General features: G+C 38.9%; 1 protein-coding gene across 1 annotated transcript in view; it reads left to right on the forward strand.

The window, feature by feature from the left end:
- The window catches only part of LOC126213609 (basement membrane-specific heparan sulfate proteoglycan core protein-like), an 843,204-nt gene that overhangs the window by 46,481 nt on the left and 770,595 nt on the right, over positions 1-26,128 (forward strand). The window contains exons 6-8 of the mRNA XM_049941462.1: positions 179-345; positions 4,595-4,744; positions 19,180-19,575. Of these exons, the coding sequence (XP_049797419.1) occupies positions 179-345; positions 4,595-4,744; positions 19,180-19,575 (713 nt within the window). The remainder of the gene's footprint in view (positions 1-178; positions 346-4,594; positions 4,745-19,179; positions 19,576-26,128) is intronic.

Consider the following 26,128-nt stretch of genomic DNA (forward strand, 5'->3'; position numbering starts at 1 on the left):
CATAGTGAAGAGGGTTTTCTTCATACTTGGATCACCTTATGAGGATGCTGGGAATGTGAAGGGATTAAAATTTAAGGCTAACAAAAGTAATGTAATATGCATTTACACACTTACAGGTGTACCTTGACAACTTTGGGGCAGGTAGTATTGTTATTACAACTCTCTATTTCCTTTCCAGGCCAAATGGTGACCCATTCAAGTCAGTAGCTACCTTGGACATCGGGACACGCTATTTCTACGATGCGGAACAAATTCGGCAGCGGATCTACGACCATATCCGCAACTACCGGTCTCTGGACAATATCCCTGCAACTGCCGAGGGCTTCACCTTCAAAGAGTTCAGCGGTACGTACGCGACAGTGTTGTGGAGAGTTCTCCACCCCACGTTCCCTGCTCCCTCGTACTGCCCGTCCCCCTCTATCCGAGCCAAATGTTGACCTGCGTGCACCGTCCATTATCCAGGTACCCCACAAAAATTTCCCACGCATAGAATGTGGCACCGTGCACACAAAAAAAGAGAGAAAGTATTTGCACTTGATGTGTGCCAGAATACTCTATTAGATGTCTGTTTCATTTATAAATTACTTTACTGTCATTGTATTTTGAGAGGGCGTCCAATTTTCGTGACGAAATGCTTGTTACATCCTACGTCCACATCGTCAAATCGAACATTTAGGAGACAGAAAACAGTATTCCATTCTTTCCCATCCAACTGTAAATAAGATGGATGAATTATGCAAACAGTGTACCACAAAGTACAAATGCACCTTCTCATGGTGATAGTAACTTAAAAAATTTTCTCGAGCTTACAGCTTTGTCAAGCTGTTCAATGTCCATTAGCTTCCAGGTGATTGCTCCTCATCCACTGGCAATTCCTGAAATGGTTTCAAACTTGAAGAACTTTTATTAATATACCATAAATTAAAATACTACCTCCTGTAGATCGCAAACAAAATTTTGCTATGCAACAGATATAACTGGATGAAAGTAGTGAAGTTGTGGCAGACAGCAGAGAATTAACATCACTTTTTTTGTGTATGCATGTACAATAAAAAACAAAATTGTGTTCTTGTAAGAAATTGGATCTGATTTAATCCATCTGGAAGCAACAGAGCTTAAAATTCCCTTATCAAAATATTTTATATCTCCCTGTGTCTGTTGCTTTATTTTGTTTGTTTGTATCTATAACTGGAATTCTGAAACAATGTGGAGAAAAATCCTATGTCAAGATCACAAATTTTCTTTATAGACCACCAGTAGTCATTACTGAGCCCTCTTCAGATCAACCTAAAATTTTGTTCAGTGTGTGACACACATTAAACACCGTTGTACTTTTTAGAGTTAAGTTGCTCGACTAAAAAATAATTCTAAAGTGAAAATCGTAATTAGTTATATAAATTGACAATGTTAATAACTAATCAAATGTTGTTACATGGCCATTTTGTTATCTTGACACAGGATTTTTGTCCACACTGTTTTAAATCAAAAGATCATGTATCTCCCCATTGACAATGTCAAAGAATAACAGGAATTCTGAAAATGTTTGATTAGGGCAACTGGTAGGATTTGAGTAGTAGCCACACCTAAAACTTCCAGTTGTACAGAAGCCAAATGAGTTCTAAAGACAGCAGAAGAATGGATGATGTTCCAATAGTGAGGAACAGCCAATAATGTTGGGCATGGTAATCCAGTGGCTAAACAAAATTGTGGTTTCAAAACTTGCATGTCTCTCTACAAGGCATACAGTCTGTCCCCTAATGAAAGTGAATTAGTCTTCAGGTCAGCATGCATAAAAAAGACACTTTTTTTCTTTTAGTATCTGTGGGTCCACATCCTTCCATTATAAAAAAACCATGAAATAGTGAAACATTAATGAAAGAGAACTACACTTACAATATTTAGAGTTATTGTTGTTGCTGATAAGTGTGGCTGGGATTGACTATATCTCACGATTACACTTAAAGATTATATAAGAATCTCTGTGCCGAGAGCAGAGGCTAAGTGAAATACAACTTATGTATATATCTTTTGAGAAATTATATTTTCAGTGAGGGTTTTCACTAACTGTGCGGTATAGACTTGATGGTACCTACTACAAAGTAGGTTACCCAACTAGAAATGACAGCAAAATATGAAGACACCAGAAGACACAGCATGCAGAAATATTAGTTTTGCAAATGAATGATGCAAAATAAAAAAAAATTTCCAAATACTTGTCTATTAATGAGATATGGTGACAACAACTTACTGATTAAAATCAAACACATTTGAGTGTTTATGTGGATGTGTGTACTTTTACTAGAGAAAGAGCAATAGCTCAAAAGCTACTGTGAACACTATTTTCTGGTAAATGTTGCTACTCTCCACACATCAGTCTGCTATAGGTGAGTGGTTTTCTTTCCCTTATTTTATGTAGATTAGAAAAAAGGGGCTGAGTTACATAAATGAAATGGCAGAGGATTAAGAAGTTATAAACTGTCTGCAGTTAAAATGTGAACAGGGAGTTGAAACGGATAATAATCAATCTGAAAGTCACTTTTTCTGACTGACATTTATTAACTATTGAGAGAAACAGATTTCATGTGGTTACATGGTAGACGGATAGTGCAATAGCACTGCTGATGGTTTAGAATAACCAGCACACAAACCATAAGGTGACCTGTTAGCATGTTGCAGTGAAAGACACTGACAAAATGCTTCAAATATTCACAGATGACAAACATGTTCAAAAGTGAAGACCCTCCCACCTAATGAAAGTTAAGGTTAAAGGAACAAAATTCCAAATATTTACCACAACAAAGCGATTATATAGTGTGAAATATTCATAACTGTATAGCGTTCAGATGGAATTCACTAGTCCTGATGACATATGTATAACATGTTGTGATGTATTTATATATATTACAGAGATTGATCATAAATTCTATCTGCATGCTCCACAGTTATGAAAATTTGACAGTTTTAAATCTGTGGAATCACAGTGAAATAATCCTATTGCATACTGAAAATAATCTGGTGAAACAAGGTATCTTATCACTTTAATACTCAGTAATTTCATCATTTTATTTGTAAACAAATTTATCCTAAAATTTAAACTGCACATTGGTTGGCACAGAGGTTGGCAATCAATCAATTTTTGTTGGTGCTTATTTGAAGCTCATCTTGAAAAGAAATATATTTAGTGTTCTGCACATCACAATAATTCATCCACATTAATCATCTTTCTTTTTATATTTTGTGTCCACTAGTTTGTAGTATAATTACCCTATTTGATTTATTTAGTATGTTACTAGTCATTACATTCCAAAATAGATGTAGTATGTCTTGTATTTAATTATTAAGTATTATTGTTTAATAGTTTTTTATAGTTCCTAATTTTGTTTTATTTTCTTTTTCTTTCCCCCTCTCCTTCTCCTCATGCACAAAACCTGTGAACATTTTTTCGCACATACGCACCATTGCTTTCCATTTTATTAACGAATAATGCATCACTAAACACACCATTAATAATTGTGCATGGCAATTCTGTACCATACCTGCACACTTGTTTATTTTGCATCATTTATATGGTTTTAATCATTTTTTGCACAATCCTGCATGTTCTTTATGGCATTAAATTTATTTTACATTTACTGCAATATTTAAATTCATTAAACACATTAATGATGGAAATCCTAAATAATTTTGCATATCCGTGTTTTGTTCTTAAATTACTTGGCCTTATAAATGGTTGTCATACCTCACTCTTTCATATCATATATACTTCACTACATTGTTACACAATTTTTAAATTACACTATGTTCCATGTCTGTGTCACTTAATATGACACATGTGTCTTCTGAATATTGACTCACATGACATATGAATGGTATTTGTTATCATTCCTTGTTTCAAATTGTTGAAACATATTTTATGCCTAAACTGGCTTGTTTCAATTGGTAACATTCAATGCCACAACGATTGATTGTAAAAATTGCTATTATTCTGCCCATTCCAAATAATGTGTATAACACTTTTAATACCAAAAAAATTGCATGTTTATATTATGAAACAAATCATTGTCATGTCACCTTTCCTTTTTAATACACATGTTCATTAAAAATCTGATTCTGCATCGTACAAAATCAAAATGCTTGTATAATTTTCACTTCCTGTTATCTGTTTGTCTCTCACTCTCGCTTCACATGCCTAACATCCGTTTTAATACTGTCGTTAACTTGTACAAAAATGTGTTAACACATAACATAACATCATGCTGTTAACTTTATGGAACCCGACACACGGACATTCTTATCTCACTAACAAACGATCACAATCTGATCTTACATCGATATTACTGCCAAATCTAATACCCCTACTTCTCGTCTTTGATCTACATAATTCCACCTGTAATACACTGTTCCCCACTTTCTGCCGAGAAATAATTTATCTCGGCAATATTTTCATCCCGATCATAATTCCACACTTTTCACGAATTTCATCCTCTCTGCTTCACACACACGACTAACGACCGTGTCTCACCTATATTCGTCCTCTTCCGTAATCCTCGCCCCGAACTCACTGTTCCCATTCCACACACGTACAAAACTGAAGGCCAAAACGGCGCGCGCCCCACCGCATGTGCTCCAAACGAACTGCCCTGTCGCAGTGGCGAGTGCCTCCCGGCATCCACGCGATGCAACGGCAGGCAGGAGTGCGAGGACGGTTCCGACGAGGCAGGATGTCCTCCTCCGGCGGTTACAGGTACGTGTCAGAGAGACCGTTCTTTCCTGTCTGCACAAAAACACAATTCTGCCTGTGCCGAACAGCAGTTCTACTCTTTCCACTATCTTATTAGACACAGCTAGCAAATGATGTAATATCAGTGCAGTTCACTCATTTTCAAGTTTTGTGGCTGCGTTATTTCGTTGACAACTATACAAGAAAAAAGGGCCCGAGAATTCTTCCCTGTGGGACACAGCAGTTGAGAATCTGGTGCACTAATTTCATTGTTAAGATCTTCCCCTCATTGATACAACATAGGCTAGTATATTTGTCCTCTATGCAAAACGTATAAAATAGTTCAGGCTGTCAACACTAACGAGGAGAGAAACCCAGTGGTAGGACCGATCTTTTGAAATGATTGAGATCCAAGGAAGGTTAAGATCCGAGGAATCTCACCCTGGTGGGCCTTCATTTGCGAGTAACTGTTGAAAAAAAAGTTCAAAATTTCATGTGATGCACTGTACACTTAAGAACATAAAAATTTACATCCTGCTTATATAGTGTAATGGTTACGGTATTCACCTCACATGCTGAAGATTATTTGTTCGAATCTCTTTAGGTACATTGACTTTTTATTTTTATATCTTTATTGATACAGGGAGCGAAAAGCTATTTACAAGTTGTACAGAAACCAGATGGCAGTTATAAGAGTCGAGGGACATGAAAGGGAAGCAGTGGTTGGGAAGGGAGTGAGACAGGGTTGTAGCCTCTCCCCGCTGCTATTCAATCTGTATATTGAGCAAGCAGTAAAGGAAACAAAAGAAAAATTCAGAGTAGGTATTAAAATCCACGGAGAAATAAAAACTTTGAGGTTCGCCGATGCCATTCTAATTCTGTCAGAGACAGCAAAGGACTTGGAAGAACAGTTGAATGGAATGGACAGTGTCTTGAAAGGAGGATATAAGATGAACATCAACAAAAGCAGAACGAGGATAATGGAATGTAGTCAAATTAAGTCCGGTGATGCCGAGGGAATTAGATTAGGAAATGAGTTGCTTAAAGTAGTAAATGAGTCTTGCTATTTGGGGAGCAAAATAACTGTTGATGGTCGAAGTAGAGAGGATATAAAATGTAGACTGGCAATGGCAAGGAAAGCGTTTCTGAAGAAGAGAAATTTGTTAACATCGAGTATAGATTTAAGTGTCAGGAAATCATTTCTGAAAGTATTTGTATGGAGTGTAGCCATGTATGGAAGTGAAACATGGACGATAAATAGTTTAGACAAGAAGAGAATAGAAGCTTTCGAAATGTGATGTTACAGAAGAATGCTGAAGATGAGATGGGTAGGAGCTATTGAATTGAATTGGGGAGAAGAGGAGTTTGTGGCACAATTTGACTAGAAGAAGAGATCGGTTGGTAGGACATGTTCTGAGGCATCAAGAGATCACCAATTTAGTATTGGAGGGCAGCGTGGAGGGTAAAAATCGTAGAGGGAGACCAAGAGATGAATACACTAAGCAGATTCAGAAGGATCTAGGCTGCAGTAAGTACTGGGAGATGAAGAAGCTTGCACAGGATAGAGTAGCATGCAGAGCTGCATCAAACCAGTCTCAGGACTGAAAACCACAACAACAACATCTTTATTGAAATCACTTTCATCACCATTTTTACTCAATTAATTGGTTTACATGCTATTTCTTTTCTTTGTATTCCTTTGGTACATAAATTTAATCAATGTTCTTTAATTGCTCTTATTTTTTCTTTGTATCATTCTTTTTCCACCTGGAATCTTTGTCCTTCTGAATTTAGTAATACTTATTTATCTATCACAATGTTTAAACATTTGAAAATGCCGATTGTCGTTAAAAACCAAAAGACGAAATAATCTGTTTATATTGACTGGGCAGAGATGTCGAGATGTATTTTTTGAAACAAGATTTGTATCATTTTGAATGGCAATCGTCATACAAACATTTAAAAATACATCATTATTGCACTATGGACAACATAACAGGGTTGATGATTTAAACAAAACCGAGATTATAAGTAAAATGAAATTCAAGCAAAATGGGAGACAGAAATAATGAATGCAATAACATGGACAAAAATATTAAGATGACAAAATGGAAGAAATTAAATCAAAGTCAGTACGTAGCTATAACCAAAATCACATGAACAATGACCGATAGGAAGAAAAATGAGAGCAAATGATGTATTTCATTTGATGACTAATGTGACATGACAAAGAAACAGAAAAAAACACATTTAAACAAATAAATTGAATAAAAACAATGATAAAAGTCATTTTGATAAAGATATAAAAATAAAAAATTTCAAAGATCCAGATGATACATGAACCCACATATCCTTGCATGTTGGCTCAGTACCTTAACCATTATGTTACGCAACTATTCTGTAAATTGTTACCATTTTTAAAGCTATAAAGCACCATACAAAATTCAAATTTTTTTATGTTTATTTTATTTATTTATTTGTTAATTATTTGCAAATGACGGCCCACCAGCATGAATGGCTGCAGGATAGAGTTTCTTGGACCTTAACCTACAAACCTACATCACCGTATAGATTCTTTCAAAAAGTCAAAAAAGTCAGTCCCACCGCTGGGGAGCTCTCCTCATAAGATTTACCGTAATGCCCTTTACGTATTGAGAGTAAGTAAGTCATATATGTGACCTGTGTAACAGAAAGACGGAAGAGAAGCATCTACTTATTAAAATTACAAACCCAGCTGCAGCTAATAATATTGCTCATCCTCCAACTTTACTATTTGTAGAGGTATGTTAATCTGATGGAAAGGAGCCAGAAAATAATTTCAGTTACGTTCGGCACTCATGAATACATTTAGTGCAGTACACAGGTGGAAAGCCTAGGTCGGATTATAAAAGATATATGACCACAGATCACCACTTGCCAAATAGGAGACTACTGAACATCAAACAGGCATATAGCGAAGAAAGAAAGTTTCTCGATTGCCAAGTCAGGTGGAACTTTTAAGTGTGTGTGTGTGTGTGTGTGTGTGTGTGTGTGTGTGTGTCAGAGAGAGAGAGAGAGAGAGAGAGAGAGAGAGAGAGAGAGAGATTGGGAAGGTGGATGTATGTTTTAGGTTGACTTTGCCAACAATCTAAGCAAATTTCTACCTTTGCTGCATGCCCACATATTTCCCTGTGTCTCTTTTATTTGGAAAGTAGTGATATATCCTAGTGTGTGTATTCCAGACCTCCAGCAGTTGTTCATATTTAAATATCTGGCAAACAGATTCTGTTCTTCCATCTCAGATACTGATAAAACTAACTTTTGGTGTGCGATTTGATTTCATGTAATGTAAAAACTCTGACTGAAAGACGGTAATGAGGTTTAGTATGAGGCTAAGTAGACCAGACGTAATTAGAGAAAGCATATCATTAACTCTCGAAAGACAGCTCTGTGACTCTGACAGAGAAAAAGTTCCAAGAACAGATCTTTAGTGAAAAAGTTTTTATGATGTTTGTTATGTATTTCCAAAATTGATACCAGTGGTTTGCTGGACAGGATCAACTTATGTGTTGTCTTGTGACATATTTTATAATAACAGGCCACAAAGAGAATAAATAGATAATTGGTGAATCAATATTGGTGCAGACACCAAAACCCACTTTCATTTTTGGTGACATCCCTCAATAATTTCAGAATAACACTGTGGCAGTTCATTATAAACAGGGCGTAATATCTCCCCTTCTTATTGAGGGAGAACTCAATCTGTGATATTCTTGACAAGAGCTTAATTTCTATCATTACTTCCACAGTTAAATTCTGACACTTATAACAATTTTTTTTTTTTACACAGATAGTAATCAGCTATATTATTTTCTCTTCATTTCCTTAAGGTAAAGGCAGCTCAGTTTAAATGCTTACTTCACTTCAAGCTGTACCTCAGTGAAAGACGCTTCACTGAAATATTGAGCAGTCAATAATCTTTTTATTTCTTAATATATTTGTATTCGGTCACTTTCTTGCCCATCTGTTTGGTACAAATATTGCAATTGATTTTAAACTAGCTTCTCAGTGAACTAGATTCATGTAATTTCCAGTATATCTAAGAACTAGACGACAGTGCAGTACTAACTCACTTTCTTGTCTGGTGTGTGGCAGAGGATACTTTGTGTATCATTGCCATTGCCTGTTTCTCCTGTTCCAATCATGAATGGTTTGTGAGAATGATTGATGGCAAATCTCAATGTGAGGTCAAATCTCTAAAAATTTTGACTTCTTCTTCTTCTTCTTCTACAAACACACACACACTTGTTGGATCACCAAGAAGAGATATTGAAATAAACCTAAAATTTACCACGTCTCCTTTCTAATCTCATGAAAACATTTGAAACCAGTTGAAAGATTTCACACACCAAGACTAAAATACAAAAAATAAAAATCAGTTTTTAATGCACCATGTTGTTAAATAAGACTGAAAGGAAATAATGTCTCCTAGTCCCATACAGATACGTAACTCCATACAGATAATCCTGAAAATTTGTGATGTGAATTTTTAATAGCTATGAAAATACTTGTAAGATTTAAAATGAAGAATGTGGACACATGCAGTACACAATTGGTGCATGATTAGTTCATCTCTTTACTATTGTCTGTTGCATGCACCCTTTGTTTCTTGTTTTAAATCTTACAAGTAGTTTCATAGCTATTAAAAATTCATCATCAGATTTTTCAGTGCCATTTTTAGGGGTCGAGAAGAAATTATTTTATATCGTTTAGTCTGATTTAAAAAATATGGCATACCAAAATCTGATTTTTATCTAAAGAAATTTAAACATTTAAATAGGGCAGGAGCTGAGGTCTAAGGCTGTGAGGGCAGGTCACAAGTCCTGCAAAGGACAACGATCGAAGTTTTGAGTCCCAAACCAACACAGTTTTAGTCAGCCAGGAAGTTTCATATCAGTGCACACTCCACTACAGAGTGAAAAATTCATTCCAAATAATGATCTGTTTATGCAGAAGCAAAGGCAAAGGCAAAACTATTTCAAACCCTGATAATTTCTTTTATGAATTATTAATGTTGTTTACACTCGATATATACACTCCATAGTTATAAGCTTACAGTGTTGTTTCAACATAAGGCATCATAACTGCATTTTTAAAATATGCTTTGCTACATAGATGTGTGGTTACTCATGACACAGTATTGTAGGGGAAGGTTGTCATACATGTAAGAGAAAACAACTGAATAGAGAAAACCAGATTATCACATAAAGTTGAGCACCAATGTTTTTATCGTTCCAGTTTTATCGAGACTGTATTTGATTACTATGAAAGAATTTATCCAAACTAGGGAAGTGAGTAGAACTGCTGTTTTCAGTCCTTGCTCATGTGTGTCTAAATCAAAATTTTGTATAAACTCGGTTCAGATATACAATGAATTCTGACTTCAGATATGTAGATCTCACAGATACTACATCATAATCAATGTTTTCTGCCTATTTATATGAGAAAATTTAGCACTATAATAGCAAAAATTCATAATAGCAAAAACCATATTTTTTTGATGAATTTTCTGAGATTAGTTTTTCAGTACCTAAAAAATTATAGTTTCACTGTGTGTTTGGCATTTACTATGAAGTAAATTTGATTTTGATATTTATTCATTTCTGAAACAAACTGAACAGTAGCAATATGTAATTTCCATACTCTGTCTGCTTTCATGCACAGCAAAGTGTGTGCTTCAGTGCAAAATAAATCTGTATTAACTGTTTTAGTTGTATCGGTAGTTTTACAACTGAGAAACTATTGCACTGGTTTTGGTTCTCATTCCTTGTACATGAGACTGTGCTGCTGTAGAATAGAAATAATATCAGCAATTTTCTTGCTAATGTAGAGATTTATCTGGTGATCGTTTTATCAATCTCAGTTTCAATATCTTAAGTAAATTCAGATATGTGGTAATTAGTTGTAGAAGATCAATGGTGATGGTATTTGTTGTACTTTCAATTTGGGTAACTAGATATAAAATATATCTGCCATTAAAGTTTAGTGTTTTCTGTTGCATTATTTGTGTAAATATGTTCCTGCAAATTAACAGCTTAAATAAATCGATATTAGCCATGTATATACTTACAAATTAAATATTAACTCTTTTGTACAACATTGTAATGAACTGATTGAATTTATGTGTTAGTGCATATTGAAATGAAATACTACAAATGCAACATCAGTTGCAAAGACATCTTGAGACATGTTGCTGCAATTTAGTTGTTACTCCAACTGTGAATAATATTAATCGTTAAATAACTATACCTGTTATCTCTATAACTTAAAATTAACATTTTAAATAGTGCTGTACATATTTAAAAACAGAGAATCCTATGTATAACGTTTATAAAAGTTCTTTATTGTCCTCTTGTGATTAACATAAAAAGAATGATTGTCATGTGATGTTATGAAGACTTTGATGTGGCTTTTCAGAATTGCTGTACTTTAATATCAATACTTTAATTCAAACTGAAAGCAATTACTTGAATTCAATTGCAAATGATGATATATCAAAGTCTTCTATTCTAGGTAACAAACTTACAAAATCCGTGTTACATGTTTGGTTAACAATAAGTAATAGTGTAAATCCTCAGACCTGAGAGAAAACATCCATCTCCGTCAAGCCCTGTTAAAACTAATTTAACCAATCAAAAGGCTCTAAATCCCACCAAACTCCTCTCTTTGTGTTTGTTTCCATGTGCATGGTGTGAGAGAACTGTAACAACTTGTCAGACTTATACATGGTCAAAAAACGCATATGATCGAAAGTAAACAATACAAGAAGCATGAAGAATGCGAAGAAAAACTTACTCATAATATTATCTTATAGTGACAATGGAAATTTAGGACTAGTTGATTGAAATTATTAAACATTGTTTTCCTGTGTACACTATTCTAGTTTGAGAGCAGTCATCAAAAAATACTGTAATATCAACATAAAACTTTTTCTATGATCTGTTAGCCTATTTCAAGTATTGAATTTTCCCCATTAGAGTGATATTTTCGTCTTATATTTTGAGTTTTGGGTGATTTTGTGATATGATGTCCCAACACTTATAATCCACAGTCAATGGTAATGGAAGCGGCAATAATTAACTGTAGTGGTGAATATGAACATTTTATTCCACAGAAATTGATGTCAATCAGTTTCAGACATGGTCTGAACATAAAAGTGACAATTCACAAATAAGTTGTTTATTATAGGGGAGACATGGCAGTAGAGGAAAATTGTGGTTATGACTTAGTTTTTCTGTCGTGTCTCATCTCAGAGAAAGAAACAAAACAACAATGAAGTACTTTCTTCTGCTTAATTGTACTTTTCTAACTCATTTTCTGTCTCACAGATTTTATAGTAGCTTCTCTTGAATCACGTAAATCAGAGCAAATAGCATATAGTCAATCTCTTAATTTTCATTAGAGAGCTATTGTTGGAGGCTTTAGTTTCTAAGCTGCAGCAAAATTTCAGTCCGAAATACTGAAATGGGACCAGATTTTTCCAACTGTAATAGTTTTTTAATGCTATTTACTCAATAAAACAATGTTTAATAATTTTATTTCAACTATTTCTGCATTTAGAAAGGTGTATTTGTATGATGCCTGTGTGATAACTAGATGTCTCCAGATTCTATACCCACTTGTACAACTTAACAAGCATGCGTAACAAAGTGTTTTTGAACTTCTGTGGATTGAGAATGATATACTTCAATTAACCAGTCTGTGTCAGTTGACTAATGGCTCTGCAAGAAATGGCCAGCTAAACCATGCAAACATGTACATTTTAATGGCAGTGCTTGAGTTGAACTATTAATTATTTCATGAGACAGTAATTTTTAATTCAAGTTTATATCAATCCAGAAAAAATAAATGTGCATGAACATAGTGCTTTTGAAATCAAAACATCTTAAATCATTTCCTCTTTGTTCAATTCTTAACAGTACGAGTATTTATAGAGAAATCCCCACTGTCAATGAAGCTACAAGCAAGAAAGAGTCAAGGGAATCTATAGTCACCTCGAATATGCCCACTAGGTAATCCTCTATCACAATGGATGTTAGTAACTCATGGTTTTTTATGATGATGTTGCTGACAAACTTCATCTGAACCAAAGTTTGCATAGAAGCTGAGGCAAAGTGGACATACACTGAAGAATCAAAGAAACTGGTACACCTGCTTAATATCGTGTAGGGCCCTTGCGAGCACACAGATGTGGCACAACACGACGTGGCATGGACTCGACTAATGTCTGAAGTAGTGCTGGAGGGAACTGACACCATGAATCCTGCAGGGCTGTCCATAAATCCGTGAGAGTACAACGGGTAGGAGATCTCTTCTGAACAGCACCTTGCAAGGCATCCCAGATATGCTCAATAATATTCATGTCTGCGGAGTTTGGTCACCAGCGGAAGTGTTTAAACTCAGAACTGTGTTCCTGGAGCCAATCTGTAGGAATTCTGGGCGTGTGAGGTGTTGCATTGTCCTGCTGGAATTTCCCGAGTCTGTCAGAATGCACAATGGACAGGAATGGATGCAGGTAATCTGACAGGACGCTTATGTACGTGTCACCTATCAGAGTCATATCTAGACATATCACGGGTCCCAAATCACTCCAACTGCACATGCCCCACACCATTACAGAGCCTCCACCAGCTTGAACAGTCCCCTGCTGACATGCAGGGCCCACGGATTCATGAGGTTGTCTCCATACCCGTACATGTCCATCCGCTCGATACAATTTGATGCGAAACTTGTGGAACCGACCATCACGTTTCCAGTCATCAAAGTCCAATGTCGGTGTCGACGGTCCCAGGCGAGCCGTAAAGCTTCGGGTCGAGCAATCATCGAGGGTAAATGAGTGGTCCTTCAGCTCCGGAAGCTCAAATTGATGATGTTCCATCGAATGGTTCGCACACTGACACTCATCGATGGCCCGGTACTGAAATCTGCAGCAATTTGCGGAAGGGTTCCACTTCTGTCACCTCGAACGATTCTCTTCTGTCGTCGTCGACGCCGTTCTTGCAGGATCTTTTTCCATCTGCAGCGATGTCTTAGATTTGATGTTTTACTGGGTTCCCGATATGCGTGGTACACTTGTGAAATTGTCGTATGAGAAAATCGCCACTTCATCGCTACCTCGGAGATCCCGTGACCCATCGGTTGTGTGCCGACTATAATACCACGTTCAGACTCACTTAAATGTTGATAACCTGCCATTGCAGCAGCAGTAACCGATCTAACAACGGCACCAGACACTTGTTGTGTTATATATACATTGCTGACCGGAGCGCCGTATTCTGCCTGTTAGATATCTCTGTGTTTGAATGCACATGGCTATACCAGTTTCTTTGGCACTTCAGTGTACGATAGATACAGGTTTTACTGCATGTCGACTCCAAACTTTATTTCTGAGATTTTATATGAAATAGATACGTGTTTCAAAGTTTTCCTGACCTTCAGAGTAGTCAGTAGTCAGTAGTCACCAGCAGTGTGTATAACCCGTTGCCAGTGATGTGGGAGTCGTAGGATACTCCTAGCAGTGCCAGTTGTGTTGACAGTTCGAGCAGCGCGGTCTATTGCACGACGAATTTGTGGCAGTTCTGAAGCGAATGCCGTGAAGTGTTTCCTTCAGTTTAGAAATAGAGTTGAACTCACGAGCGCTTAAGTCAGGGGAGTGCAGTAGGTGGTATAGCACTTAGCAACCCCGTCGGTCAAACAAATCTACTAACAGCTTGCACTGTACGTGCAAAATGAAGGTCAGGCCCTGCGGAAAGTGTCCTCACTTCTGTCTATATGCTGTTCATTTTCGGAACACTACCTACTACCAGGTTAGAGGCCGAAGTGATGACACTTTCTGCGGGACCTGACCATCATTTTGCAGGGCAATGCTCAATCACGTACAGTGCAAGCTGTTACTGGTTTGTTTGGCTGATGGGGCTGCTAAGTGCTATACCACTACTGCATTCTCCTGACTTATGGCCTCGTGAGTTCAGCTCGATTTCTAAACTCAAGGAAACACTTCCTGCATTCGCTTCAGAACTGCTACAAATTCGTCAGGCAATAGACCGCACCGCTCGAGCTGTCAACACAACTGGCACTGCTAAGAGTATCCTACGACTTCAACATCGCTGGCAACGGGTTATGCACATTGATGGTGACTACTTTGAAGGTCAGTAAAACTTTGAAACACGTATCTGTTTTGTATGAGCTGTAAATAAATAGCTGCCACTAAAGTTCCAACCCTCGAAAAAAAATATATATATATACAACTTACCAAACGAAAGCGCTGGCAGGTTGATAGACACACAAACAAACACAAACATACACACAAAATTCAAGCTTTTGAAAACCAAGGTTGCTTCATCAGGAAAGAGGGAACAAGAGGGAAAGACGAAAGGATGTGGGTTTTAAGGGAGAGGGTAAGGAGTCATTCCAATCCTGGGAGCGGAAAGACTTACCTTAGGGGGTAAAAAGGACAGGTACACACTCCACCCCCCCCCCCCCCCCCACACACACACATATCCATCCGCACATACACAGACACAAGCAGACATTTGTAAAGGCAAAGAGTTTGGGCAGAGATGTCAGTCGAGGCAGAAGTACACAGGCAAAGATGTTGTTGAATGACAGGTGATGTACAAGGGTGATAACTTGAAATTAGCGGAGGTTGAGGCCCCTTGTTTTTTATACCTATTTTTCCCACGTGGAATGTTTCCCTCTCTCTCTCTCTCTCTCTATATATATATATATATATATATATATATATATATATATATATATATATATATATATATATATACATTCGAGGGTGTGTATGAATTACGAACCTGCGAGTGTGACATGAATACATGAATATTTTGTGAAATTTTTAATATATGTATATTGTTAAAAACTTCACAAAATATTCATGTATTTATGTCACACTCGCATGTTCGTAATTCATACACACACTTTTTCTGGTGCTTTGGCAGATATCTCTAATCAGATATCTCTAATTTTGCTTTGCAATGGGTAGTTGGAGTCTGCCCAAACAAATATTGCTTGTCACGTCTCTCATGCGAAGCCCAGTGGTGACAGAAAGTTCTGGTTTGTTTTCCTTTATAAACAGAATTATCTCTAAAGTGGAGTTTTACTTGCCTGTTTGATAGAGCAACCTCCCCATTAGCCTGGTGCGATATCTGTTTAATCGACACATATTAACAGGGACAGTAGAACAGGAAGGGTGGCCACGCAGCAGTGCTATTCAGTCACTGGTGGAGTACTGGTTACTCTTCCTGTTTCACTGTCCCACTTAACACAATTGATCAAACAAATATTGCGCTAGACTAATGTGCGATTGCTCTGTCGAATGGGCACGGGAAATTCCATTTTAAAAACAAACAGATGCTGTCTGTGGATACTGGGTGCCGCATAGAAGTTTTGACGGGTAGTGTCTGTTCAGATTGACTCGATATACACACTACAGACACGAAATTGCAGATGTCTGTGGAAACACCAGAGAAGATGCACCTGACGACTCTTAGGAGAGATACTCTATACATATATAGAGGGGTCCAAAAAATGTATCCCTGTTTAAAAGTCCATAACTTGCAAACTAATTGACAGAGTTGTCTCATTTTTGGTGAAAGCGTAGTGTAAAGTCCAACTTAAAGTTATCACTGTAGCTGTTCGAAATGGTCCCCATTAACATCCACACACAAACGATGTCGCTGAACTGCAGCACGAACTACTGACTGCAACGTGTTCAGTTGGATATTTGCACAGGAATGTATGACGGATTCTCGAAGTTCCTCCAATGTGCGTGGCTTTTGTCAAGAAACGTCGTCGTTTAGTATTCCCCGCAGGTAAAATTCCAGAGGAGATAGGTCTGGGGAATGTTGTGGATACTCCACAGCACCTCTGCGGCCTATCCATCTTCCTGGTAGATTTTTGTTGAGATATGCCCTAACAGGATTTTGGTAGTGGGCTGGGGCACCATCTTGTTGAAAGTAAACTCTTCCGTCTCCATACAGGTCTCGGATGGCAGGTAAAATGGATGTCTGAAGCTTCTGAAGGTACACCTCACCGGTAACTGTGCCGTCAAAGAAGAATGGCCCAATCAAGTCCCTGTAAGACAACCCACACCACACATTTACTCCTGGCAAATTCACGGCTTTGTCTACACGAACGTTTGGATTTTCGGCGGCTCAGTAGATGCAATTGTGGCGATTTACTGTACCACTGAGTTAGAACTGTGCCTCACCAGACCACACAATCATCTCTCCAAACTCTTCATTGTTGCGCACCATGTTAGTAAACCACTCGCAGTACTCCATTCTACGATCTGGGTCGTCCTCGTTCATTGCGTGTACCAACCGTGGGATGTAGCACTTCCACTTTGCTGTCTTCAAAATTCGCCGAACACTTGAGCGACTCACTCCAGTTTCACGGGCACACAGTCTCACAGACTTCTGTGGTGAGCGAGTGAATTGTTGTAACACACGACGGGATTTAGCTGGACTTGTTACTGTTACAGGTCGTCCAGATCGTTGTTTGTGTACATCTTTAACACAGCCTTCGGCTTCAAATTTGTCTCGAATGCGACGAATCGTTAAACGTGTCGGTGGCTCTGCTTGATACCCATTTCACCATTGCCGCTGAACGTCATTGATGTTTTCGTACTTAAAATACCACTTCAAAACAGACTTCCTTTCATGGACTGTAAGCCTTGCGCCAGCCATGTTTACTCGAGTAACTAGGTGCAACTAAGAACAAAACACTGACTATCTGGCGACTGTCATCTGACAAAACAAAAAAAAAAAAAACCGCAATACAACGCTAGTGTGCTGATTGCACTACAAACTGTTACACTACCAAAGATGAGACAACTCCGTCAATTAGTTTGCCAGTTATGGACTTTTGAACAGTGCATACATTTTTTTGTACCCCTCTGTATATTCTCCACAGAGCATGACCAATGACCAAAATCGGTGGACGTCTATGTAGAGGACACACTGTGAAAATCCGGCAAATTTCCCGAGTGACTTACGTGAAAATGATAAGTTCCCCATAAAGGCGACAAAATTAATAGAGTCTGAAATGAAAGTGAGGGAAAAATTGTGCAAAATGAAAGAATCTGTACCAGAAAACTTTGATTGTTATACTTATTGTTTGTACTAAATTTTAATTCTAGTTTATCTTGGTGATGGTTCCTAACTCAGGTTCACTGTATGTATGAAACAACCAGTTGGTAGTCTGAACTGTATATGTAATTTGTGAATGACCGTGTTTGTTGTTAGAGTCAACACTGATATCAGTAACACTAACTTGTGAAATGTTGTGGTTGGTGTGTTGCCTGATAACAGTCTGTAATTGTTTTGTAAGTGGTTGTTCTGGAAATGGGCATGTTGTGTGGGTGACGGTGCTTTGTATCCTTTCCTATATCTGCTTAACTCATCACTAACAAACTTAACCAGACTGTGCTTTGCTGCATTTGTATCGTGTTCTGTGTTTGTTTTTTGTGAATGTTATGTTTTTGTTCTACATTTTGGGTTTAGTGAGCTGTTTCTTAATGCTGTATCACCCTTCTCTCTTTCCCTCCAATCTTCCATCTCCTTGTGACCTATCCTCATCCACTTACATCATGCTATCCAATGTGTTTCTTTTTTTGGGTATCTGCATGAAAATTAACAATTTTTTTTTTGTTACATACTGGATCTCTTCCTGCTTTCGTGCACTTTCGATTCCTACTTATCATCCGTTATCTTGATCATTGCACAACATTTGAACTATTTTTATTTTCTTAAACCAATCTATATCATTCCATGAACTGTCATATGTTACTGTAATTGTTATTAATGTCTACACCATCCACTCTATTATCATCACAAAATTAAAATTTAATTTGTTTCATAACTTCCTAATTTAAACACACTGGTTTAATGGCCATTATTGTTTGTGCTCTTTTTTTCTAACTATTTTGGTCTACAATGCTCCTCTGTAAATATCCATCAAAACAATTTATTTCAAATTTAATTGTTGCTGACAATTGCTGTTATATATGGATATCTGTACATGTTACACATGTAAAATGCTTTCCTATTTCAATCTAAATGCCACATACTTTCAAATTCACATTTGATATTTCTGTGTTTATTTCATACAATCTTTAATGTCATTTCTATTTCATTTTTGCATCAACATATTTCTTCACCTTATTGCTCATGGATGTGTCTCCTGTCAACTATAATTGTTTTCCTCTCAAACTCATTTGATATGTTCCACTGGGTCTGTATCTTATTAACTATATTGCCCTCATTTTCACACACTTTTATTCTTCAATTTACATCCCAAACTTTCAACTTTTTTCCACTTTCCTTGTTACGGAATATATTAACCGCATGGACAACCGACGCATCCTCACACCCTGGCTACACCTCTATCGATCCGTCTGTACAAAACAGTGCCAGTGTCCCGTAGCCCGCCTGTGTACGCCGATACGACTACCACTAGCACAACCACCACCACCACAACAACCACGACCACCACAACTCCTGCCCCGACACCTCCCGTCCTCCCGACCGAGCCCGAACCGGTAACTCAGCGTGCCCCGGAGCCACTGGAGTCCGATAGCCTCGCCCGTGGATCGGGAGCTATTTTGCCGACGCCTCCGCCGACATTCGAGGACGAGTGCCGTGCAGACGACAAGGTGCGCTGCGCAGACAACTCGCGCTACATCTGCGCCGTGCAGCGGTGCGACGGCACCGAAGACTGCCGCGACGGATCCGACGAGAGGGACTGCCCCGGACAGTCGACCACCACCACGACGTCGACAGCTGCTCCAGAGCCAGAACCGACTGGTACTGCCTGACACAGATGGATTTCCATAAGTTTGCCAGGATATTCACACTCTGTATTACCGTGTTATATGTCAAAATACTCACTTTGCTTGTAATTTACTGGTGGGAAGAGTTGAAATAACTGACATTGTCTAAGTGCAAATCGTTTAAAAGGACCTATTTGCTTCATCTGCAGTCCTCCATACTTTTAGTCTCATCAAGGAAGTACTGTACAAAAACTTGGCCTCTTACGTTCTGAGAAAAGAATTATTTTCCTCACTCTAAACTATGCAGCATACAATGCAAATTTTATGCAATTAGCGACCAACGTACAGAAGAAAGAGCTGGTTACAGCAAATTAGAAAAGTTTAGATCAAAAGATAATGAATGGAATATCAGTAAGGTTTAAGAGGCACTAAAAAATTTCAGGGGCAACTTTACATAACTCATTTTAGGTTCAACCGAACTGTGACCGTTATTCGCATCAGCTGAAATGAACAAGTAACTGTGACCACTCGCTTTCACTGATCAGTTATTTATGTTTCTTCATTGATACCAGAGTGAAATAAATTTCTAGAGAAAATATTGTTAGATGCAAACAATTGCTAATTTTGTGGCATTTTAACTTTTATTTTTACATTTTATGCAAGGGCACAGAAAAATATTTTCGCTGAAGTTCCATCTCACTAATATTCACATTTAATATTGTTTACATATTTTATGGAGTAAAGTAGTTATCTGTTACCTTTAAAATAAGTTAGTGCAGGAATGAAAGTGAATATACTGAACATGTATAGGATGCATGTTTTTCTTACATAATTTTTTTTTCAGGGAGTGAGAGATATGAAGACTATTTCAAATTCATAGTCCTTTATCCCAGTCATTCTCAGAATGCAAAGAATTTTGACTGTGACCATGCGAGCTCCAAAATATGTACTGGAATGCTGGAAAAAATTTTAGTAGTCTTAATTGCTCTGGGTTACATCCTTAGTAAACAATTTTTCTTTCACATTATTTGTATATCTGCTCTTCATACTTTTCTTACAGTTTTATTTTTTATACAAATATTTGTGAGTAATGGCAATCCAAAAGAATTCAGATTTTCAGTCGACGAGGACAGGAATACTATTGATCGTGCTGTCTTGTGCATGATGATTCCAGAGTGTTCCTTTCCACTATTTCCTGTTATCAGTCTACAAAATTTTCTGTTGTCCATCTTTTTTGTCTCTGCTATCACCCACATCATCCTAAACCAACAGAAGACTCAATGGAGGGGTCACAACACTGCAACCATTATCACAAAAGTGCACCAGTTTTAGGTTGTTGTACACGGGCGATCCACTGTGAAATGAGTTCGTGGAGCTCGAGAACTACGTGCAGAAGAATTGTGAGCCTGGGGATACATTACTCAATTCTATAATCGATACTGACGGAGGATATTTCGCCCCCTCCCCCAACTGTACTCAAACACTGAATACCTTTACAGCTCCGTGCATAGACAGGGCGTCTCCCCCAAACTGTGCCTAAAGACACACAGCACTGCCATCTGAAAATAGGCAGTACTTAAGACACATTGAGGTGTGCAAAATGTTCATCTAACCCTTGGCGCAAATATTTATCGTGAGTCTTTGTTCATTTTAGTGTGAGGAAAGTGAGTGACACACAAGATAACAAAAGTTTGCTAACAAATACAAGGTGTACAACTTTGCTTCCACCATTTTTTCCCACCATTTTAGGCTTCAATGAAACAAATTGGTTACACACGTATCATTCAAAGTATTTCCCACTGCTGGCCACTACTTTCTCCCATCTTTCGGGCAGTGTACGAATTCCGCGTCGAAAAAATTGTTCATCTTTTGATGTGATCCACGCCAGGCCATGCACTATGGATCTAAACAGGTCAGAGGGAGCAATGTCTGGAGAATACGGCGGGTGGGGTAGGACTTCCAATTTTAACGTTTCCAAGTACGTTTTGACCTCTTTTGCAACGTGGGATCGAGCGTTGTTGTACTGCAAAATCACTTTATCATGCCTCTCGCTGTATTGCTGCCGTTTGTCTTTTAATGCTCCGCTCAGACGCATTAATTGCATTCGATAACGAGCACCTGTGATTGTTTCACTCGGTTTTAACACCTCACAGTACAGGACGCCGAGCTGGTCCCACCAAATGCAGAGCGTGATCTTGGAGCCGTGAATATTCGGTTTGGCCGTCGACGTGGAAGCACGGCCGGGATATCGCCATGTATTTTTTTGCATTTAGGGCTATCCTAATGAACCCATTTCTCGTCCCCGGTCACAGTGCGATGCAGAAATCCCTGCCATTTTTGCCTCTGAAGCAACTGTTCTAAACACACAAATGCCGTTCAACGTCTCTCGGTTTCAGCTCACGCGGGACCCAACTTCCTTCTTTCTGAATCATTCCCATAGCCTTGACATGTTTTAAAATGGCTTCCTGTGTCACTCCCACTAATCGCGCCAGTTCTTCTCAAGTTTGACGCAAGTCTTCACTAGGCAATGTCTCCAATTCTGCATCTTCGAAAACACTCTCTCTTCCACCACTATGCTGGTCTACGATGTTAAAATCACCGTCCTTGAAGCATTGAAACCACTCACGACACGTTCTTTCACTAACAGCGCCCTTACCGTACGTACTCGAGAGCATTCGATGAGACTCAGCTGCTGTTTTCTTCGTACTGAAACAAAACAGTAACACCTCCTGCAAATTATGAGAATTAGGCTCATAAACTGAGATTTTCAATCGAGACCAACTTTATGACGCAGACACAAATCGACTAATGTTTCAATCGGGTTATGTTGACTGAGGTCCAAGCTAACTGCCTGATGTCTGGGATCCGTTTCTTTCGACCGCTACTTACTGTTCTCTCCACCTGTCGGCAAATGGCGGAAGCAAAGTTGTACACCTTGTAATTTCATTGGCAAAATGATGAAACTGAAGGGTAAATCGGATGTGAGGAACTGCACAGAAGAGAGAGAGAGCCTCCCCCTACTCTTGCAGCTCTACGGATGAAGCTGTTTTCCTTCACCACGTTCTTAATTATCCACCTCGGGATCGAGCGGCACCAGACTTGCTAACATTGTGAGAGATTCGGAAGAGCCTGTCGTCCCGGTGTGTGACCACACCCGCTTCGATATACGGACAGAAGTGTCGGGCCGTTTCTCGCAGCACCGACGAGCTTGCCAACTGTAGCACCCCTATCTAGTAGACAGATCTAACTTGCGAGCCTGTTGAGCTGTAACTCCAGGTGTCGGTGCAGTCTGGTGATTGAGAAATGTACTGTACAACTTCTTTACCTCTTGCAAATCTCGTGGAAAGAAATTATAGCTTCATCAGGTTTTCACTGGTTATCTTGGTATCACCCGCCATACATTTGTGAGAGGATTGGCAGAAGCTGCTGCTCTACTGTCCAACCATGTGAAGTCTGATATACGATACGAGTTTTGGGCCTTCCCTCGTACAACAAAAGGGTCCACCGAGGTTAACGCCCCCACCCGACGGACGGATGTCTGTCGGCAGCTGTACGCGCCCTCACTCCTGAGGCACCGCCCTCAGTTTTAGACACAATTTAGCACACCCGTGCTGGCTAGTGGCTTAGAACAACATCATACCACTTCTCCTCTACTTGCAACTCTGGGTGATAAAAATTTCCTTCCTCAGTTTCATAATTGGCACCTCGGGATCGAGCACCGGCAGAATAACTTGTGTTCGTGAGGGAATCATTGTGAGCTATTACTCTACTGTCCAACTGTGCAGTCTGATATACAGGTTGTTTATAAATTAGTTATAAAAAAGTAACCTTTTATTGTGAAAATGGCAAATAACTTAAGGAAATGTTTGATAGAGCATTGAATGCAGTATAACTTCTAGTTTTATTTCTGTCTAACACTGTTAAGTTCCCACTTGGCGGCATGCAGTATCATTCATTTCATCAGCCATAGTGGAGTCATATTACAGTGCAGTTTGTGTTCAATGTTGTTTATGGTTTCATGAATTAAAATTTGTTAATACAATTCAGAGCCAATTCAGGACTAGATATTGCAAGCGAACCACATAAGAGGCAAACTGTTTTTAATTTGTGCAGTCGTTTAACTGAAACTGCCTGTGTATCACATACAATCCCGGATCAGGGTCAGCCAGCAGTCTCTTATGCAGGGGTTGAAGAAGTTTCACGGTCTTACTCTGTCCGCCCCGATAGCTGAGTGGTCAGGGTGACGGATTGCCGTCCTACGGGCCCGGGTTCGATTACCGGCTGGTTCGGGGATTTTCTCCGCTCAGGGACTGGGTGTTGTGTTGTCTTCATCATCATTTCATCCCCATCGGGCATCGAATTTAATAAGGCCTGCACCGAGGCAGCCGTACCTGCTCTGCAATGGGCCTCCCGGCCAATGATGCCAAACACTCATTTCATTTCATTACGGTCTTACACTCGCAGTCTGGGTAAATCGATGGGACGTGCCAGCTTATGACTGAACTGAATATACCCAGTGTTACAGTGTGGAGGGCATTAAGGAAACACCTCGCACTCCAAACCTATGAACTGCAACTGTGGCAAGCTTAAGAGAAAGTGACAAAGAAAAAGCTAAGTTCCGTGTAGAAATGTTTAACAAAATCCAAACTGAATACGATTCTTTTAAAAAAAAAATTATTAAGTGAGAGAGCCCCGTTCCGTACCTGCAGTAGAGTGACCTAGCATGATGTCCAGATACGGTGTGCACAGAAACCATTTCAGGTAATCAAACGTGTACAGGACTTCCCTAAGGTAGTTGTTTTTTGTGCTGTAAGCTGTAAAAACATTTATGGTCCTTTTTTTTGCTGTGTCAACTGTAACTGGCACTTTGTACCTGGACATGATTGACCATTGTCTGATGCATCAATTACAACAGGACATAGGCACAGAATTTACTTTCCAGCAAGACAGCACGCCACCACATCACCGTCCATCGTCTAGTTGTCTCCGTAGCAATGTGCCGAACCGGAATGGATGTGGTGGAAAAATATGCTGGCCGCCACGATCATCTGATTCAGCCCCAACGGACTTCTTTGTACGAGGGCTACATTAAAGACAGAGTGTTTATTCCTCCACTTCTGGGAAATGTTGACGGGCTGTCACAACAGACAACACGAGCAGTTGCCACCCTGCGTAGAGATCCGATTCGTAGGATTTGGCAGGAAACAGATTACATCTGGGACATTTGTTGTCTTGCAAAAGGTACCCACGTTGACCATTTGTACATAAAAGTTGAAGATACACTGCATTCAGTGATGTATCAAACATATCTGTAAGTTATTTACCTGCTTCACGGTTAAAGCGTACCTTCATTAATTTATACAATGGTCATTCAATAATTAAAGAGACAAATTAGTCTGGAGAAAAAAGCGTTTATTTTTACAAAACAATACTTTTCTACCTTTCAGCATAACCTCCTTTAACATTTATGCAATTGTGTCAATGGGCTACAAGCTATTTTTATTCCAGCTGCAAAGAACTCTTTATCTTGATGTTTGAACCAATTTCCCACAAACATTTTCACGTCCCCGTTGTCCCAGAGCCTCTTCCTGTGTAATCCCTCCTTCAGTGCACCAGACAAATGGAAATCACCAGGTCCTAAATCAGGACTGTAAGGGGGATGAGGCAGTACATCCGAGACCATTTTGTCGACGGTTTCACGAGTTAGTTCAGCAACGTGACGACGTGCGTTGTCTTGCTGGAGAATCACACCTCTCCTCTGAGATCCACATCTCCTCTCTCTCGTGGCTGGCTTCACCTTGTTTAGAAGCAAATCCGAGTAGCATTGGCTGTTCACTCTGCACTGCTCTTCGAGATAATCACAAAAAGCTGGAGCTTCAGCATCCCAAAACACCGTCAACGTTACTTTTCCTGCTGATGCTCGGGTTTTGAAATTTTTCTTGACAGGTGAGTTGCTGTGCTTCCATTCTGTGTTTTATCTTTTTGATTCTGGCTCATAATAGTGAACCCAAGTTCCCTCACAAGTTAAAATCTTGTTGAGGAAGTGCTCACCTTCTCTTTCATAACGTTCCTTTATCTCTGTGCACACTCTCAACCTTGTCCCCTTGTGTAGCCGCATCAACTCTGTTGGGACCCATCTTGCACGTTTTGCGGTACATCAGCTTGTTACACGTAATTTTATGAACTGTTCCAACACCGCACTCTGGCTGCCTTTATGAACTTGATCCTTATTAACTATCATTTCCACAGTCACATGCTGGTCGGCACGAATAATGTCATCAGTTCGACTTTCAAGTGAGGGAGTGGAAACTGCAACTGGTCAGCCAGAACGGTGTTTGTCAGTCGCTGAGTCGTGACCATTTTTGAACTGCTTGTAAAAATTTGCATGATTCGTACAACCTTCACCGTAAATTTTAGACATTCTACAGTATATATTCACTGGTTTCTTGCCTTCAGCAAGTAATAAATAGATAACAGAATGTTGTTCAACTAATGTGAACGTTTCGAGTGGACTCGCTATCTTGAAATGTATTTCTGAGGTTATAAACAAAACAACATTGATACATCAGCTGATCCATGCTCATCCC

This window comes from Schistocerca nitens, chromosome 11 (genome assembly GCF_023898315.1).
Source record: "Schistocerca nitens isolate TAMUIC-IGC-003100 chromosome 11, iqSchNite1.1, whole genome shotgun sequence".
NCBI classification, from domain to species: domain Eukaryota; kingdom Metazoa; phylum Arthropoda; class Insecta; order Orthoptera; family Acrididae; genus Schistocerca; species Schistocerca nitens.